The sequence below is a fragment of the Centruroides vittatus genome, unplaced genomic scaffold (genome assembly GCF_030686945.1).
Source record: "Centruroides vittatus isolate TY-2023 unplaced genomic scaffold, ASM3068694v2 contig_875, whole genome shotgun sequence".
In the NCBI taxonomy this organism is placed as follows: domain Eukaryota; kingdom Metazoa; phylum Arthropoda; class Arachnida; order Scorpiones; family Buthidae; genus Centruroides; species Centruroides vittatus.
Window position 1 is genome coordinate 1,515,452 of NW_027122567.1, and position 22,216 is coordinate 1,537,667.

The window sequence follows — 22,216 nt, forward strand, 5'->3', positions numbered from 1 at the left end:
ATAATGCAATTGAGAACCATTACTGATCTAAACAACAATGTGAATGAGGTTTAGAGATTTGAAGATGATGATTGTAGTATGTTAAAATATATTCTTATAAATTCTACATCTACTGAAATTTAGATATTTTGATTAATGACATAAAAAGTTTTAACATTTTATATTGAATATATTTAATTGCATAATTTTATTACTCTAAAGTTTTATAAATAATTATTAAAATGCTTGAAATTCATGATTTCTGAATCTGATGATAAATTTTATTTTCAGATAATTTGGTTTTGGAATTTATGTGCTATTTTACTTGATGTAATTTATTAATTTATAGAAATATCTAATTTATTTTTCATATTAATTACTAATGACAATGAAATAATAGAATATTCTCAATATTATTTAAGTATTTCAATTTTTTTCAATTATAGGCTCAAGATCGTGTTACAAAATTATATGATGCATATTGCAAATATTTAGTTCCATATGATACTCTCTCAGAAGATGATAAAAAAAGGTTAGAAGAAGAAGTTATGGTTAGTTATGATAAGTGGGCACAGCAGAGATTACGAAATAGAGAAACTGGAAATAAGGATGATGATGACGATGAAGAAGAAATAAATAATGATTGTGTTACTAAGGTTAGTGATTCTAAACAATATTTAATAAATCAAATTATTATACCAATTTTTGTAGATAATCATTATGTTACCTATAAAGAAGTAAACAATTTGATATCAAGTGTAGATCATGCAATGAGACAGCATATCTGTTGATTTTGTATGTATATTATGAAATACTTAGACTGTTTCTTTTCTTTGTCCAAAGTCATCAATAATATCTTTAGAAAAGTTGAAATATCCTTTATTCCAAAATTTGGCACATTGTCAAAAGTTCTAGTAATAAAGCATGAAAACATGTTTTCATGCTTTACTACTAGAACTTTACTACTGCTTTACTGCTATTACTAGGACATGTAATTGTTATTTTTATTTGAAATTATGTATACTTGCTGTTTTAAGTTTATCAAAATGAATATTGTTTTGGATCTGGGAATGGATTAATTCACTTTCCATTATTTCTAATGAGAAAAATTGATTCTGTTCTTGAATGGCCTCCTGGAATGAATTAAATTCGAAGTATGAGGCATCCCTGTATTTGCTTTTCTTTCATTCTATATGTTACTGTTATAAAGAAAATGGTGCATTTATTAATTGGAACTTTTTGAAGTAATATTCTATACACATCTAGTATATGATAAATTAATATTGTATTTGCTTTTATTATAGGAAATTATTTTATATTTGAATTTTTAATTCTCTTTATCTAGCTTGTGATTTATTATCTTCAACATCATTATCATTATCAAATAATATTTTAATGTTGATTTAATTGTGATATATGTTAATTTATTATAAAATATATTTATATGTATATACGTATAATGAGAAAAAATAAAGATATCAGACAATAATTAAGAAATAATCTAAATGATAATCATACAAAAGTTATTAAAGCTTTGAACTAAACTATTCATTATAATAACACATCCTATGTAACTTGTTGAATTTTGAAAAAATACAAATGCATCCAGTAATAAGCATTTTAATTAAAGAAATACAAATATTTACATCTTGTTAATTGAAATTAAAATACTATAAATAATTTAACTTGTGCATTATTTTTTAGGGTAGATCAATGTCTTTAAGCAGTTTCTATCGGGTAGCTCGAAACACAATGGCAATGTGGTATAAAAACGAACCAACACCAGAAGAAATTGAGGTAAAATTATTATTCACTATTTCACTCAGAAAATGTTGATATATGCTTTATAAACTGATACAAAGGACATTTAAGTTCTGTCTTTTTTTCATTGATATTTTTATATACCTAAAATATGTAATTTTGCTATATTTTGTTAGCATATTGTTTTATCTTACATTTGGCCTTTTTGTGCTCTCTGAGCGGTAAAGGGCCTTAAACCACAAACAAAAAAAAAAAAAAAAAATCTATAATGTTAGCAATATTTTTTAAAAACTATAAAATCCATTTTTTGTGAATTTTAAATACAAAAAAAAAACATACTTTCCTTTTTAACAAAAAAACATATACAAAAAATATATCATTACAATTTATTGTAACATATGTAACATGTACAATATATAACATGTATTGTACAATGTTAATTTATATATGCAGTATGTGTTTATATATATGTGAGATATTGTTATAGAACAAAACATAGCTAGTTATGTTTTATTTACAATTGTATTTATTTATTTATTTAGCATACCGGTACAACCATGTTATGGGAAGAAATCATACAAAAAAAAAAATACTGCAAACAAATCTGTAAATCTGTTAATACAAATCAAACACATGTAACCTATAATTATAATATAAGGGTAAATTCAATTTTAAACCTAAAAGTAGAAGAATTACCCAAAAAAGTATAGAAAACACAAACTTAAATAACAATATTTTACCTAAAATGTAAAAAGAAAGAATTAGATTAGTCTTTTATCCACAAATGCTTCCAAACAACGAAAACTAATTGCTAGTAAATAGCATGTGAACCACATCCTCCCTGGGATGCAATTAGCATAAAATCACCAACCACTTTTATACTATAAACCTGAAAGAAAATCAAAATTACTACACCAACATCAGAAGATACAAAATTTAACCATTTTAATAAAAATAATACCTTGAAGAAAGAATTCATATCACAAAATTATTAAATGAAAAGGAAGTGACATGAAAATATCCTCATGTAATTTTGACAAAAAAGGCACAAATTGCTATCACATGATATGCATCCAAGATGAATTAACTATACTGCACATGCAAATGTCCCTTTTGTAATTACATAAAAAAAAACTTAATGAGTTACACCTAACTTGCTTTAATTCTGCCATAACATTATAAAAATATTATCATTATAAATTGTTATAAAAATTTATATTATTATTATAAATAAATCAAAAAAAGATTTGTTCAGATAATTATACCACCAGCAGAAGGTGCTTGATAATATGCTATTATTCAGGTTTGAAATATAATTATCAAAATTATTTAACCCTAATAAATAAAGTTCATTTACATTTTTTAACAAATTTTCAAAACCAATCCCATTCCTTACACAATTCACAGACAAATACTTAATCCAAGGCACCTCTACCCATTTCAAAACAATCTGCAGGAAAATCTTACTAAGGCACTTATCAAGCTGAATGTTCTAAAAACCCAGCTAATACATCTATTCAACATCATGCAAGACAGTGGAACCAATGAACACTCCATACACACTAAATAAACAGGAGTACATCTTAAAAACTCATACAAAGTACTATTGAAATAAATATTATCTTAAAATTGTTTTTATACAATGTCTCATTTACTAAATGCAAAAGTGAGATTATTAGATTGACAAAAACGATTTTTCAAACACTATTGTACAGTACATGTATAGCATGTACCCAGCAATGCTCATATTAGCTTAAGAAATAGAACAGATTCAAAAACTAAACCTGGTAGTTCTGACTATATGCATTAATTAATTGCTTCAATCAGTATTACAAGTTTCATCATTTTTCCTTTGATCCTTTCTTAATAAATTAAAATTTGTTTTATTTATAATACATATCTTTGTATAGACTTGTTCCATCATATTTTACAGAAATATTTTTGAACGTTAAAAAATTTCTCTGGAACAACAAAGAATATTTTATAGACTTTACTAAAATGAACTTTGTGATCATTTGAAAGTAATTTGTGTATTACTACAAATTTTTCTATACAATACAATGAAATGTGTTGTAAAAAAAATACGAATAAAAAGAAGATAAATTTCCCAAGACAGCCAATAGAAAAGATGAAATTTAATGACACCACCAATTCAAATGCAAATGTATATACCAAGGTTTCAAGCACAGATGTCACAAACAAATAAACAAATTTCTTTTATTTTATTCCAGATGTTTTGGAAAGATGATTATGATAGATTTGAAAGACATTAGATTATATTCTATATCTGTCTAAACTTTAATTTTTAATTTTTAGTGGTTTATCATTAAAGATTGACTACTGAATGTTTCAAAAACATAATATGTTGAAAGATAATTTTAAACCTTTTTTAACTGTAGATGCTTTTAAATCTGTATGATATTTAATTATGACAATTAAAATTGCTCATCAGCTTTATTATTTTTGGGGAGATTATTTTACATCATAATTAGTTACACACATCAATTAACATTACGCATGAATATTTATTACTTACTATTCAGCTCTGTTTATGGAAGAAATATTTATTATAAAGAATTGTGTGGTTAGAAGAGAATAGTAATTTTCCTGTTCATCAAATTTCTATTAAGACATCTATTTAAAAAAATAAATAAAAGATATTAATAAGTTGTTTAACAGTTTTTCTGGTAATGCATCTCATTGTTAAAATATTATTTTATGTGATAAAACTGTCATGATATGAAAAGTTTTAATGTTTAAATTAAAGTAAAACTATATTTTTTCTAAATAATTATTTTTGATATACATGTAGTCAATCTGATATTTTCATTTTCTCTAATATTTCAATGTTTAATATTCTGTAATACGGGATCATTTGATAAGTCAATACAACAATAGTTTTTTCCAAAAATATGATAGATTTGTCAAAGTGAAAAACAAGAATTAAATCAGCATTATGTTACAAAATTTTTGGCACAAATTTGACAAATGTAGCTACAATATCTGACACATTAATATTGTGAAGTTGATGTGCACAGACACTCAGCCAGAAATGAGGAAGCATAAAGATTAAGAAGTATAATGAGTAACATATGCTGAACTTTTGTGGGTTACAATGCACTAAAACAATGACTTACCTTATCAACATCCTTTAAAATAGTCTCCTATGTATACTTTCCCACATATCTGTGAAGACTTGAGGTACCCATCAAGAACAAAGTTCATTTGTGCAATATTTTTGTAAGAATGCAAGTTTCTGTATACACAGTATGATTAGTCTCTGCTGGTAAATTAACATATCTCCATCACCAATCAGTCTGAAGGCAATGACTACAATTGACAAATTTTTAATTTTTGTTTGTGGAAGGCCACTGCATTATTCATCTACAATTTGATATCTTCCATTTTGAAAGTATTATTCACCACTGTGCAACCATTTGACTTGGAAGAGCATTATTGCCCTCAGCTTCTACTAGTTCTTTGTGATACTGTTTTTCAGTTAATCCACATTTAACAAAAATTTTTAGTAGCTTCATTGCTCCAAATGAAATGACATTTGCATATATTCAAAAATCTGGGTGGTTCTTGCAAGATGCCTCACTTGATGATGTCATTATGGCATTATTATTGTATGTATCAGTTTGAAATTATTTTAAAAAATTTTATAATATAATATAGTTTAAACATGCATTTTTTTTCTAAAAATCTCTTACACTTTTTGAGATAAAATACAATTGCCATAACTTATCAAGTGATTTTCATATAGAAAGTGATCAACCATTAGAACTCTATTTTGTAATGTTTATATTATCATCATTCTTTAAATTGTGCTTCTCTTATTATTATTATTTGTTTATTTCCAGAATTAATATATTAACAATCTTCAACACAATATTTTCTAATATAATGTTTCTGTCAAATAACTTTTTATTGCTAATTCTTTGATACATTTTTCAAATTGAATTAATTTCATTAATTACCTAAGCATTTTTTTCAAATATAATAGTTTTTAGTGTCTTAAAAACTCTATACAAATAAAAGAAAAATACTAATAATTGTATAATAATGAAATTTAATTTGTTGCTTAATTAATAATTACTGTTATATTAATATATTGAGATGTCAGTAATTAATAATTACTGACATCTCAATATTTCTTGTCAACCGTATTATAATATCATTTTATTTAAAATAAAATCGTTATTTTAGCTGAAGAATATGTTTTTATATAATGTGAAGTCATTATTTTTCAGCAAGAATTTTGGAAAATTGTAACGGAACGAGCTCGACATTTAGTGGTCCATGCTGGAAATATAGATAGTAGTGTTTATGGAAGTGGATTTCCATGCAATAAAAATAGTTTATTTTCTAAGTATGTATTATAAATATAAGTTATTTTTATATATTTAAATGTATTTTTAATAATTAAATACAAATACATGTTTATATGTAAACAGATATAATAATAATAATATCAAATTTTTGACTTCAGTTCCTAGAAAAATAGATGATAAAGTCTTTTGTCTTAATGTGATTGCCAAATCAATGCAATTCTTTACTTCTAGTGAATAATGGAAGAATATGTAACAAATTATTCTTTCATTATTCATATTATATTTGAGAAAGTAACATCTATAAACAAAATTTTAAATTAAACTTTGTGACACACCTTACATCTCTATATTCAATGGTTGACTCAACAGTGAATTTTCTGTTGAGTCCCTCCATTGAATGATCTGACATCACGTTTTGTAGAAAAAAGAAACATTTTGTTGAAAGGGCACTTTCATGCTGGCCAACTTAATTAAGGAGAAGCAAAATGATTGTGACTGTTTTGCTAAATAATTAAAGTAACTCACTTAACCATTATTCGAATAAATCCTTTTATCCATGAACCCTTATCTGTAACATTTTCTTGTATGCTGGATTTTTCTTTAATAATTTGAATTTCTTGAATATTTATATAGGAAGGCTTAAAGAGGGCCAAATATCAGTCATAATCAATTTTGGACAAATTTGTGGAGGTAGTTTATGAAAAAAGCTTAATATTTTAATATTGACCAAATTATCCAACATAATCGTGCAGTCACGTGTTTTATCATATACAGATCGTTCATTAATCTGTCTGCTATTACAGCATCCACAGCAAGAGCAAATGGATAGTTTCTATGAGTGAAATTTACTTTTCATGGAAGTTGTCATGTTAGTTTGTTGAATATTCAATGGTCTTTCAGGTCGTTGAGACCGTTGAGCTCAACGGTGAAACAGCAACTAGTCTCAACTAGTCTCAACAGAGAACTCAACAATCCATTTAGAAACATCATTTTTAGTTGAGTCAATCGTTGAATATAGAAATGTATGGACCATATTATATTAAAATATATTTGAAAAACAAACAAATTAAAACAGGTTTTATAATACAAGTATAAAAAATCTTTTGTTTTAAAAATATTGCCAAACAAATCTGTGCCTAATAAACTACAGATTTCTGACAAATAAGAAAGAAATATAAGTTTGTATCATATTAAAAAAAATTCTTTGCTTTGTAAAGTCATTGATGAGAACATAACTTTCTACTAGTGTAGTGGTGAATTTTGTGGTTAGATTTTTTACCATGTTAATATTTGAAGTAAATAAAATCAATAATGATTATAGAAAATTTCATCCTTCTTGTTCTTATCTGTAGCTAAGATATATGGCAATTATAAAATAAATGCATAAGTTTATGTATTTTTTAATATTTAAATTATTTTATCATTTATTATTATTATAGAAAAAATATCATTATAATTTTAAAATGCCAAACTTTCATATTCAAATTCATTATTTATTGATGTTTTATTCCTAATATTCTTGTATTTCAATTTGAGATTCTTTTGGTCATTTTTGAAGTACATAATATAGAATATTTGTATGTGGATAAATTAAGAGAAAAATTAGTGATGGGTTTATTTTAATGATTTTTTTAATCAAATAATTTGAATAATCAAAGGATCATTCCAATGAATCATTCAAATCTGTAAAATATCTTTCAGTTAAGTTTTTGCAATTTGTCAAATGTTTAATACTAAAATGTTGAATCACTTTACATTTTCCAGTTTTTCATAAAAACATGAAAATCTTCAAACTATTCTAAAAATTTCTTTTAGTAATACTGTAAATATAATTAAAAAATAATTTATTAATTTATGTATTAAATAGTTGCAAGTGTTTTTAACCATCGGACACTGGTAATTGGTTGCATGTTTGCATTTGACCAGTGGACTGGCCACATGAAGTTTTTTGGGTTTTCTTCATATATCTAACATCTAAATAGTGGCCAGTTTTCTAAAGAAAATTCTTTCAGGAGGCACCAAATTTTGACAGATCACCCATGTGTTATATTATCCTGTTACATCAATCCAATCTAATGTAATCAAAGTATTCTTATTTGAAATAAATATGTTTAATAACTGAAACTGTTATCAATTGTCTTCTAAGGAAATAAATCAAAACATACCTAAATACCTTGTTTAATTAGTTAATATTTTTATTTATTTTTTTTTTTACAACATGCAATAGGAAACTGTCAGAATGTCTAGTGCAATGTTTTCTTATTCCCAAGACCCTGGGTGTTGAATTCCTTGGTATTACTCCTGTGTGATGTCTGTCACTGTCCAGAATGGAAAATGGTAGTTGAATAGTATAGTATTTTTTCAGCAGGTACAAAGTCGTCCTTTGTAAGTAAATTTTTGCTTTCAATGGTTTATTATTGAAAGCAAAAATAACTTTCAGTACAAAAGTTTGATTGCGGACTGAAGAGTTCTCATAATGTTTTGAGTAATCTAATCTTTATTTTAAAGTTAAAATGTATCAAAGAGAGTTGAGAGAATCATTTGAATGATCAGTTATTTTCATTCAAATGAACCCAACACTGATAAAAGTTAAATTGCAGAATTTATTATTTACATATTTTAAAATAAATTTGTTCAAATATATAAAATAGTATATTCAATTTTTAAAACAATTGTTCTCTAGGCATCCTTGGAATTTAAAGGTTCTAACAAACAATCCAGGTTCCATTCTTCGTTGTATGGGCCCAGTTTCTGGTAATTTTATAATTAAAAATATGACTATTGTGTAATTTTAATGCTTAATTGAAAAGTTTTTATTATTTTTATTTAGGTGTTACTATCCCTACATTACATGTAGGAATGTTATTTACAACAGGCTGTTGGTATCGAGATCCTCATTCATTGCCATGGATTGAGTATTTGCACACAGGTGCCAGTAAAATTTGGTATGGTTATATTTAAATAATATTATAAAATAAACATTATTACTTTTATATTATTTAAAAACTCAAACCATGAAACTATTAATAAATTCAATTTTTGATAAATATAATTGTTATCAATATATTATTATAAATATTATTACATATGTGAAATACTAACAAAGTTCAGATGTGCATTTGAACTTTTATGCAAATATAAATTTCAAAAATGAAGATAATAAGTTAAATTTTAAAAATTATGTTTAAGATAGACAAGGTATACCACGTGTATTGATGGAAACTAAAGTATAAAATTAGTATTTTAATGTTAATTGAACATTATTTTTTATAAATTAAACATTTTATTAAACAATATTTCAACATAACGTTTTCAGGAACAACACAATCAAACTAGAATATGTGAAACAGAATACACTTAAAATTCGAAAGTAAATTGTTTTACAATAAGTGTTGAAAATATATACATTTACAGATAGATTATTATTACCATGTTACTGTAAAGAAATGCATTTACATGAATGAAATCAAAATGACAATCTTAACAATAAGTAGATGATGTCTACAGTACCCTGTGTAGGAGTGTCTAATGATCTGGTATTGCTAATGTCAAAAAGGTTATCAGCATTTTATAATTAAAACAGTTTCCAAATAAACACGTTTTGATTGGGAACTGTTTACAAGAGTTTTATATTATCCACAATGGTATGTATCTGTTGTCTATAACTGCTTTTTCAAACTCCAGCTCTTATTTGATCAAGGGCTTTTTTATGTTGTAAAATCCATATTTGCTGTCTTTATGGTGAAATCTTTTCAAAAAAAGCTGACCAAATAAAGTAATTTTTAAAAGAAATTATGTTTTTTTTTTTTTTTTTTTTTTTAATTGTTGGCTTGTCACCTGTGAACTTTTTAAACTGTTTTACATATTTTTGCAGAGGCATAGTCTCTAATATAAAGTCATTTCTGCAATAGAAGAGTGTTGTTCCTGGTGATTCAACATGGTGAAAATGAAGACATTTTAGTCTTTTCTACATATTTTTTTTTTAATAAATAACACTAAAATACTGATTATTTTAGTTTACAATTAATACATTATTTTTAATGTTCTTATATTAAAAATGTTAATATGGATTTATTAATATCAGTTTTACATTTTATTTTTTCATTTAATATATTTTATTGCTTTTATAATTTATTAAATTAAATAACTTATGTGAACTTCAATATTGCATTACTTAAATCCAAAATCTCTGCAACAGTTTAGTAATAAATGTCATCTCTTATTGATTTCAAATCATATCTCAAAGATCTTGTCTGTGATCGTCGTGTTTTTAATTGGTTATTATCATTAAGAAAACTTTCTGATGGTCTTAAGGCTACTAAGGCCGCAAACACCTGCAGACACCACCAGAGGGTCTCACATGGTGGTGACGTCAGCGACATTGAGGAATTCCCGCCTTTTTCCTTTGGCGCCTAACGAGAACCGACCGCTTCAATCTGTCAAGGATTATAGTGCCCGACAACCACAGCCTACATTGGTGACCTGAACATTTGGAACTTTCGAACATTTATTTCCTATCGAAATTCAGGAATTTCGAGTGGATAATAGCAACATTTGACCAGGTACGTGAAAAAAATGAGCGAACCTGTTGTCAGCCATGTGGCAGTTAAGCCTCTGCCATTTTGGTCCGAAAACCCAACTCTATGGTTCACCCAGCTAGAGAGTCAATTTATCCTCGCTAATGTATCTTATGACAAAACTAAATATAGCCATGCGGTCGGGAGTTCGGAACACATGGCCACTGAAGTGCAGGACATATTAGCCACACCTCTGAACACCGAAAGTCAAAGCAATAAAGCAGGCACTGATCGACTGCATGTCCCAGTCCGAAGCTCAATGTCTCGAAAAGCTCCTACGTACCGAAGAGCTCAGCAACCACACACCATCACAGTTTCTTCGATGCTTGAGAACTCTCACGGGCTATACAGTTACGGAGGACTTACTCAAAAGTATTTGGTTATCCCGTCTTCCTGCAGATATGCAGAAGATACTAACCGTATCTGAGGGCATGCTCAAATCCCTCGCTAAGATCTCTGACTGTCTTAGCGAACTATATCCTCCAACAGTGAACATCTCTGCCAGGTTGCTGCTTATCGTTCATTCTCTAACATGGATTATCCAAATTTACAGAATATTTTTTCAATGAGAATCTAAACATGAAGGCAGAATAATCAAAAATAAATTTTTAAAAAAATTTTTAAACCCGTCTACGACCCCATGACCAACAAGCTCCAAGGCAACTACACCACCAATCACAACCTGCTCTGGACGACGGGTACATTTCAACTTAAGGTATCGTTAGCACTCACAGGAGAGTACTAAGGCTACTAAGGCCGCGAACACCTGCAGACACCACCAGAGGGTATCGCGCAATGGTGACGTCAGTGACATTGAGGAATTCCTGCCTTTTTCCTTTGGTGCCTAACGAGAACTGACCGCTTCAATTTGTCAAGGACTATAGTGCCCGACGACCACAGCCTACAATCTAGTAATTTAAACTACAGTGTGGCCAAAAAATCACCTGCCAAATGGGAATAATTGCTGTTCTTATTGTTTCAGGTGCAATAATGACTTTGAACTGTTCTTCACAACATTCCACATGCAACTCTTGCAGAGGTGGCATGAAAAGTCCTGCATTATGCGCAACACTTTATTCAAATGCACGGACAATCCTTTGAACATGAGCATTGATGCATATTGTAGTATATAATACTTTATACTCATACTAGTCTCAACCTGACTGTCATACATACTGAATTAAATATCATTAAAGTCATTTACAAAGTTTTTCATATGTAATTTTTAATATGTCCTCTCTCCATTTGGTATACTGAATTGTCTTAAATTTAATTGAATTACATATTAATATTAATGATTTATTGATTAAACATCCCTATACATTGTGTTAATCTACAAAATAAAAATATTTTATTATTATTATTATTTTTATTAGGTACAGTACACCAGAAGCTTGTTGCAATAAATTTAGGGAAGCAATGAAAAAAATAATGCCAGATTGTTGTACAAGCAATCCAATTTGGCTTCCTTCTGACACTGCTATGGTAAAATTTAAAACATGTTCTTAATTAAGATATATATAAATATTAGATTTTAATTTTTAAAAATATTTATGCTAAATGTATTTTAAAAAGGTACCTCCCGATATGCTTGTTGAACATGGTGCAACACTAAGTAGAACAGTTCAAGATAGTGGACAATTTATTGTTATTTTTCCAGGAGCTTTTACATCAACTATTTGTTGTGGTTATACTGTATCAGAATCTGTTTATTTTGCTCCTCCTTATTGGTTAGATATGGCCCAGAATGCTTTTAGGGTAAGTTACAATTTAATTTATATAATTATATTATTTTTTAATTTATTAATAGAAAGTAGATTTTATTTTCTACTATTTCATTTCATTATCTAAGATTTATTAAGATTACAATACTAAATTAAATACTATAATTACATGGTATTATATGTTTTAATACACAATACACAAGCAACAACACAAATGAAATACTAATAGACCAAACAAAAAAAACTGTTGGGTTTAACAGTTGAAAGGTATTTGTCAAAATAACTTTATAAATGGAATACACAAGTTTTAATGAATCACAGTCAAATATTAAAGCTTTACAAATTTAAATTATTAAATTAAGATTATTTGAATATAAAATAAAAAATTTTTAGGAGTTTCTAAGCATTTTAAAATCCTATATTTAAAAAAAAAAAATGTATATATAATTAATTAATAATATTTTTAAAAATAAATTTGTAACTTTTGTATAATTTTAAATAAATGTAAACTTAGTAAAGAATAACTTATTTAAATTAGCTGAATTTGAATTTTATAAATATGAGAATAATGAAATTGTTACTTGATAATAAATAAACACACAGTTGATCTTGTACATAAGCTTTCAACTTATTGTTTATTAAATATTTTTTATTATGTAAACTCAAGTATATTTATTTTATTAATAGTGGCCAAAACATGACTTGTTAGTCACATGTAGCTTTCACAAGACATTTGGCCATTTAAATATTTTAAGAAAAAGCCTAAATACCACCATTATATTTCAGCAAAAATATTACAATAGTTAGATCATGTTGCATCTACATTCATGTAGTAAAAATAAGTAAATAATAAACTGATAGCAGCTAATGACGTTGTATGATGACAACGTCATTAACATTATAATACTACCTGGTCCATTTTTAATCTTTTTCTTTTAATATATATAATATTAATTTAATATATATTATTTAATTGGTAAGTAAAGTTCTTGCAGCATACCTAGTTTTCCATCATATATTATATTGTAACAGATTAATTTTACATATAATATAACATAATAATAAAATGATTTAAGTGTATTTTTATTATTACACAAACATTTTTTTCTATTAAAATAATAATTGAATATTTCAATTTTCAGGATATCAGAAATAGCTGTGAACCACCAGCATTTTCTTTAGAAAGATTGTTTTTCTGTATTGCAAATGACAATAGAACACAAGTAGAAACATTACAAAAGATGTTACCAATGATTGAAGAAATAAGGTAAGATTTTTAAATTAACTTTGATATAAATTATAATATTCAAATGTTATTAACAATAAATTTCACTAATAAGATATATATGAATATATGTATTCATAAGTTGATTGAGATAATTTAGAGTAATACTTTTCAAACTATCTAAGACTATATGTCTTTTTCTAAGTGCAAAGTAATATTATCTTACTCATGTAATGCATGCAGCTTATGTAAATAAGATAAAATAAAATAATTTAAAACATTAAATTTATAAATAAACAAGATAATAGGGATAATAATATCTGTAGTAAAATAAAAACATGAAGAAGTAAATGTGACAGCACTTGCACATTGTGTGGAAAAGATCTTTTGGGAGTTTTCTTAAACTTTTCTAAATCAGTATTACTTTGAATAACACTATTTAGAGCATACTCTGTTTTATTTTTATATTGATCAAACACTACTGTCATCAAGAATTTTCATGTATGGATTATGCAAAGTAAAATGCACTCTGGTTAATTTGAACTAATTATTATTTAATGTTGTTCAAATAAAAATGAAGTCAAGAAAGACCACAGAAAAATACATATATTTTTTAAATATTTATGCTGCACTTGGCATTTATGTTTATGTTAAAATGTGTTGTGTATATTAATTTTAATAATTTATTAACCATTTTAAAAAATAATCTGTAATTCCTTCTTGACTTTGACTAGAACATTCAGCAAAAAAAGAATTGTATTGCTTGCAGAAAAACTTATTTCCAAATGTCACTTCATCAAAATTAAAAATACTAATGAAAGTAATATTTGTCTCTTTGTAAATGCAAAATTCTATACTTCTTGTCTTAAAAGATAAACCTATAAAGGTAGAAGTTCTTTCAAAAGAGATGATGCATTATTTCAAAATGAACTAATACATATTTGTGAAAACTTACTTAAATCATTTGAAGTAAATAAGTTTTTAGGAAAAAGAATAAAAGTAATCATACTAATGTGAGGGGCTAGCCGAGGGTATAGAAAACAGTTATGATTCGTATACCACTTAATCGGCAGCTGATCTTTCGGTCCTTCGGTTTGTCAAAAAGGATGGCTTTTGTATGAGAAAGAAAAAATGCAGAGAGTGATGATCTTGTAATCACCCTTCTCCTAACATCAGGCTTCCGACACCAGCTAGGGTAAATAAACTACACACCCTAACTCCTGTTTACTTCTAATTATAGATATCTGTGACATCCAAGTGACAACGTCCATATTTTATCATAGGGGGTTAATTTGACAGGTGGAGCATTACGTGAGTGATAAATCTTCCAAGCTCAATTAATGAGACCATGTTAAAACAATAACAAAATATTTAATGAAACTAAGCTAAATGAATGAATACAAGTACATACAGGGTGCCCTCTATTGGGAATCAGGAAGGAACAGTGTGAACATTCATCGCTGTGCCATTTGTTTGTTAGACATGCTCAAAGTGAGGTTGGTGAGTTGTGTGTGCATCTGACATCACTATGGGGCTGGGAAAGAAGAATAGCGAGGTGACTTTCTGGAACACAGTGCCACAATAGATGCACAGTGGTATGTGGAAACTTTGCAAATAGTCCAGACACCCAGGAATAATAACGGATGGCATCATTCTGTTGCAGGATGATGCCTGCCCATATGTTGCCAAGGTTGTTTCAACTACACTGCAGAAGTTTCCCTGAGAAGCTCTTACACATCCTCCATACAGTCCCAATCTCTCCCTATGTGATTTCCATATTTTTGGAGCCCTGTAGAAAGACATTCGTGGCTGTCAATTTGCTTCGGATGAAGAGGTACACACCTGGGTACAATCATGGTTCCATAGGCAACCTCAAACATTTTTCCATGAAGGCATTGACTGTCTTGACTCACATTCGGATAAATGTATTAACAGTTATGGCGATTACTTTTGAAACAATAAACAGTTTACTTACTTTTTTCCCATCTGTCTGGTTTTTATTTGACTGCCCCTTATACATTATAATGTTCTCAGATAATAATTAACATAATTTAAAATGGTAGCATTCTTTTTGGAAGACCCTGTGTTTTTCTGAAAAATTTGATTGGGAACACTTATAATTAATTGTTAGTGATTTCTTATGGATTTTATTTAAAAATTATCAAAATAAACTGATTTTAATGATTTATTACATCATTAGATGTAATGTAATAAATCACTAACATTGAATGAATCATAAGAAAAAATGTTTATAGGTTTCAAAAAAGTATACATATTAAATGATGGATATTTACAATTTTAAAATAGAAAACATTTAAAATGTATGTAATAAAATTATATTGATGAATGCAAATAAACAACTATTGATAAGTATTCCAATATACAAAAATATAATGTAAATAGATTTAATTTTTTGATTATTTTATTTTTAAATTTGTAATATAGAGATGAAGAACTACAATTAAGAAAGCAGCTGTATGATTTGGGATTGAAAACATCAGAACGTTTGCCACTCTTAGAGGTCAAAGACAAAAAGAAACGTTCTCGGGGATCAGATGAAGATAACGAGCAAGAATGTGAAGTCTGTCGTAGCCACTGTTATGTATCAATGGTTAGTATATTCTAAATAATATTTTTATAAAACATAAAACAGAAAAATATATTTTTAAAAAACTATTAAACAGGTTGTGAATTCACAAGAAGAAGCAATTTATTGCTTACATCATGCTTGTGAACATATACAAAAGAAAAAGAATCTCAAATATTGTAAATTAATGTATACTTATGATCAAGTAAGTAAATTTATAAGTATTGATATAATATAATGCTTTAAATTCACAACAATAAAGTTTATTAAATATCAAAAAAAATTTCCTATATTTTATAAAATTTAAATAATTTTTTCATGCATTTGAATATACAGGACATCTATAAAATCAATGTACACTTTTTAGTAGTAATTGTTTTGAAATTATGCATGGTAGAATTAATCTGTAAAAAACATCTCAGGTGTCTAGTTTTTTCTTGTTATTTCAAAAATTGACTGTTCTTTTTATTCGTTATTATTTATTTTTTGAAATTTCAAATAACCGTTTTTTTTTTTTTTTTCAGAATTGTTATTGACTCATGGCTTTTCTTGAAATGAAAGTAAAATATGTCCTTTGGTTGGCTGAGTGAAATAAATCATTTCTGTCCAAAGAAGGGTTCATAGGTCAATAACAATTCTGAAAAGAAAAGTCACTTTTCCCTCTTGCCAGTCACCACCTTGCTGGTGGCTCAGATGTCACCTGGGTTAACAAGGTCCATACTTGTGAGTTAGACAGTGGCTCACATTCGAAAAATGTGTCATAATCTCGCTTGGCCACCAGTGGTGAAAGCAGCATTGGTCCAAGTATGGCTACTGCAATGCCCACACCAGTTGTGAGAAACTGGCTGAACTTTGATGTTTCTGGGACACTCCAGCCACAGACCACTAAGGCAGGTAAACCACGCCAATGGATGAAATGAATAACAGAAATACACGAGTTTATCATTCGTACTTACAACACCATCACAAAACTTGAAACAGACAAGTTACATCACTTGTTCTCACAATAATATCCTTGTCTCATACTTGGCTGCTGCACATACTCTACATCTATAAAATCCATACCCAACTCATTAGTTTCATTGGTTTTACTATGCTCCACTAGAGAACATTACAACTTAACCTCCATAACACTCACATAAAAAAACAAATCAAATACACATCAAGCAAGGGATTTTTCAAGAGGATTCCTTGAGCACTGGACAGAACCAAAGAGGTGAGTCCTCTTTGGTTCTGCTTGATGCTTAATACCTATGTTGTCCCTGTACTCACTTATTCTTTTGGAGTTATACACAGGACATATACAGATCTTGAGCAATTCCAAAGGAAAACAAAAGCACTTACTAAGCATAAACAATATTACCCAAAATCATCTGTAGAAAGACTAACTCTTCCTCATAAAGAAGGTGGCCTCACTAATATAGTTAATCTGCACTACAAACAAATTCAGACACTGGGAGTTTTTCCACAAAAAACAAGAAACATCAAGATTACATAAAGCTATAACTCTGGCAGACTAACCACACACCTTTAAACTTAGAGACCTGGATATAATTCAACATACAAAAAACATAGACACCACTGAGCAGTCTTGGGCCCAAAAGGCACTTCATGGCAGGCGTGCCTATGACCTAGTTCAGGACTGTTGACAAAACTGTGTCAAATTACTGGCTGACATGTTTCTGCCTGTTTGGAGAGAATGAGGGTTTTATGGTTGCCATTCAAGATCAGGTCATAAACACTAAAAACTATTGAAAACACATCCTGAAGGATGTATCACTCACAAAAGACTTGCAGAAAATGCCACATTCTGCCAGAAACACTACAGCACATAACTTCTGGTTGCAAGCTCTTAGCACAAACAGACTATTTACAGAGACATAATCAAGTAGCAAATACAGTATAATACACAAAAAGTTTGCACACAAACACAGATTATTAAACACCCAGGGAGCATACTACAGATAGTATGCTACCTGGGTGTTTAATAATCTGTGTTTCTAACATTTTCTAATACTGCTCCACAGACAATATTAGAAAATGACACACACAAAATATACTATGATAGAGCCATAATCACAGATAAAACAATTCATCACAATAGACCTGACATCACTCTCATTGACAAATGCAATAAGATCACATAATAGACTTATATAATAGACATCTCTGTTCCAAACTCATAACATAAAAATTGCCCACACTGAAAAAATCAACAAATACACTCCATTCACTCAAGAAAGAAGACAGCTGTGGAAGATGGATAAGGTATTAATTGTACCTGTTGTCCTCTCTTCTACTAGTGTTATACCAGATACACTACACAAAACTCTAGAAACATTAAACCTTGATAAAAATATATACTTGAATTAATTAAATTATCAACAAATGTGAAGCAGATAATAGTGTGATCTCAGGGTCAGCACCTCTTTGATGCCATGTTGTCAGGACTGATACCATCGTCTCTTAATGGACACAGAAATTGCGATGGCCATTAATAGTTCGTTTACACGCAAGCAGTGGCGTTTGTAAGCTTTTGGACTTGGAATGGAGGCAGATGGAGACAACCGGAAGAAGTACACTCCATAAAGCTATCATTTAACAAATACCCATTTATTTATTGACCATTATTTACAAAGCTATATACAGATGTCAGGTTAGATACTTAGCAGATGCTAGTTATACAATATATAGGAAATGGGACAAACCTTATCATTAAGATCACGAACCTGCTTGCAAGAGAGAGCGTTTACATTCGTTCGCTTGTTGATAAATACCTTGATTATTGGAAGTTGATTGTAGGAGTTGTTCGTTGTAGTCACAGATTTAAAAGTCCATTCAAGGAAGCTTCTAGAAGGAGGGAAGTCCTTTCTCTCTCCGGTGGGCTACGAGTGGCGACATCTGATAACAGCAAGCACACACAGTTCAAGGAAAACTGGATGAAGGCAAACTTTGATTCATCGACCCTCCTTTTTATTAGGGGGTCGTCCTGGGTTTTTCCATGACATTATTAGAAATTATTCTGTAATGGCCCAATAGTTGAATTTTGATAGTTGATTGTGGGTGACACATTAGGAAGATGTGTCATCTTTAAAAGGAAGTGAATCCGGAGAAAGATATGATCATATCCTTCATTTTTTTTAAAGTGTTGAGAAAAAAAAAAAGAATTTTCTTCCCATGGATTTAAGCATTATTTTGTTTTATTGTAAAAACAAGTGTGAAAGTTTATAGAAAAAGTTCATAAAATTTGGTCTCTCACAATAGTAAGGGCTTATCACACCAATGATAATAGGCACAAACTCTCAGGAATCAAAGTAAAAACATTTAATAAAAACAAAAAAAGGGTGTACAATAAAAATGACTACATAAGTATAGAAATTGAAAAAAACCTAAAATCGCTCATCAGTTGGTATTAACTAAAGGTTTGAATATATTTAAAGTTATACAAGGTAAAGATAAACTTAAAAATATGCCTAAAGCTATACAATATAAAGAAGAAAATGCTGCTATAACTGTATGAGCAGTAAGCTATGTAGATAGGTGTAATAAATCTTCGTAACGTTGCAGGGTGGCATGACATACAGGGTGCAACAGTGTGACAACAGAGTTGCAGGTGCAAGCATTACAACAAAGTACCGGGAATGGTTGTAAAGACCAACCACTTTACAACAAGCTTTACAACTGTTCCTGGTACCTTGTTGTAATGCTTTCACCTGCAACTCTATCATCTCACTGTTTTTGCACCCTGTACTGTATATCACGCCATCCTGCAACATTATGAAGATTTATTACACCTGTCTACATTGATAATGCATACTGCTCAAAAAGTTACAATGGTGTTTTCATCATTATATTGTATAGCTTTAGGCATAGTTTTAAGTTTATCTTTACCTTGTGTAACTTTAAATATATTCAAACCTTTAGTTAATACTAACTGATGGGGGACTATTTTCTATTAGAAAATAGTCCAAAATGCATTTTGGGTTTTTTTTTTGTTTTTCATACTTATGTAGTCATTTTTATTGCACACCCTTTTTTTGTTTTTATTAAATGTTTTTACTTTGATTCCTGAGAGTTTTTGCCCATTATCATTGGTGTGATAAACCCTTACTATTATCTGCTTCACATTTGTTGATAACTTAATTAAATAATTAAGTTATCAACAAACATAATTTAATTATACCAACAGCTAGAAGCAACTTTTGCAATAATTTCAAAAACATATACATGGCACTACAGAAAGCTGCAATATTGAAGATATGTCACATTGTCAGGAAGTTTAATCCAGCTTAACGTTACACTTTGCACCAAGTGCTATGTCTGACTTTAGTCCAGAATAGCATAGCACTTGGTACCAGTATCAGCTGAGTATGACATTTGCAACATAACAATTGGCAATAATAATAATAATAATAATTAATTTTTGAAATAACAAAAAAACCTACAAAGGCTGGACTTGTGTTTTTTACAGATTAATTCTTCCATGTTTAATTTCAAAACTATTAATATTTAAAAGTGCACACAGACTTATACACAAACTGTATTTTGTATCTACATAGTACTGGTAAACTTCTATTATACTTTAGTCCTACAGGATCCATTTCTAAAAATATGTCTTATTATTCCAGTAATAACTGATTTGAAAGTTTATATATAACAATTTGTTAATAACAGGGCTGTCCAACTGGCGGCCCGCGGGCCGTATACGGCCCGCCAAATTATTTTTACGGCCCGCGAGTACATTTTACTATGAATAAATTTATGTTACTAAATTATTATTATTAATATTAAAATTATTTTACTATGTGAAAATTACGGCCACAATGTTCTCATTAATATATTACGAATATTTTAAAGTTTTCTTTTTAGTATAAATAAAATATTTTTTTAATTAACATAAACTGACTTTTCATTTATCAACCTTCTTGGCCCCCGAAATGTTTGGTGAAGAAAATATGGCCCGCGGGCTATGATAAGTTGGACAGCGCTGGTTAATAACATTCAATAATGTTAGCTTTAAGTTTATGTAGGTTTTTATCATTAAGTAAATCTAATAATGTAATGTTTATAATTTATGAAACAGTCTGAACTAAATGAACTTATCCAGAAAATAACTGACCAAATCCAATCACAAAAGAATTGCATTCGCAAGAAGTCTCCTAAAAAGAAACCATCATCTCCATAATACTAAACTATAAAAGAAATGCCATCACCCAGACAACCAAAGTGGAAATATCAATGTTGATGTCTTGAGAATTTTTGTTGCATTGAGCCTAAGGCATGTATGGTAGTGTGATATAATTCTTATTAATTTTATTTTTACCATTAATGATGGCCATTTTTCTTGTGAACATAATATAGCTGGTCAGTATTTGCCACCATCTTATGGCAGCATTATAAAAAATTTTTATAGTGAAAACTGTAAAAATAATAAATGTTAAATACTATTGTTATCTTAACAAATATAGTAAAAATAAAATACAAAAATTTAATACACCTATAAGAAAAATTTCCTCAAAATAACTAAGAAATTTTTAAATGTTTTTATTAGGAGAAATGTAAATTTCTTTTTGTATAAAAATAATTTTATATGAATATTTTAAATTTATAATTTTGACTTTGGTGTTATCTTAAACTACAGAATGAACAAAATGCTAATTTAAATGCAAAGTATTGTTTAATATTTACCGAATGGTAGTTTTTGTAAAACTATTGTTTGTAAACCAAAAATTCCAAAGATGTGGTGCCAAGGCAAAAAAAACCATTAATGAAATTTGGTTAAATCATTTTTTTGTTCTTTTTGTTACTCAGGGATAAGGTTTACCTGTAAAATATTTTTTATTTATTCACTGCCATTTAAAAACTTTTCTTCTTTAAATCTATCCAATACTCAGTCTTATTGTATGAAAATTTTTGTGTGTTTATTGTTTAGAAGGGATTATATTTGAGCTTTTTATTGAAAAAGTAAAAACACCATTTCTGTGTATTCCATAATATGTACTTATCTTATTCTTTTTTAATATGCATAT

General features: G+C 28.4%; 1 protein-coding gene across 3 annotated transcripts in view; it reads left to right on the top strand.

Annotated features, from left to right (window-relative positions):
- Positions 1 to 21,952, top strand: part of LOC136982977 (uncharacterized) — a 62,079-nt gene extending 40,127 nt beyond the window's left edge. For all 3 annotated transcript variants that reach the window (XM_067279562.1, XM_067279563.1, XM_067279564.1), the window contains 11 exons: positions 426 to 635; positions 1,684 to 1,776; positions 5,994 to 6,112; positions 8,758 to 8,828; positions 8,905 to 9,019; positions 12,028 to 12,136; positions 12,227 to 12,409; positions 13,518 to 13,642; positions 16,046 to 16,211; positions 16,285 to 16,392; positions 21,271 to 21,952. In XM_067279562.1, coding sequence (XP_067135663.1) covers positions 426 to 635; positions 1,684 to 1,776; positions 5,994 to 6,112; positions 8,758 to 8,828; positions 8,905 to 9,019; positions 12,028 to 12,136; positions 12,227 to 12,409; positions 13,518 to 13,642; positions 16,046 to 16,211; positions 16,285 to 16,392; positions 21,271 to 21,372 — 1,401 coding nt within the window. In that variant the 3' untranslated portion in view covers positions 21,373 to 21,952. The remainder of the gene's footprint in view (positions 1 to 425; positions 636 to 1,683; positions 1,777 to 5,993; positions 6,113 to 8,757; positions 8,829 to 8,904; positions 9,020 to 12,027; positions 12,137 to 12,226; positions 12,410 to 13,517; positions 13,643 to 16,045; positions 16,212 to 16,284; positions 16,393 to 21,270) is intronic.
- Positions 21,953 to 22,216: the final 264 nt, after the last annotated feature.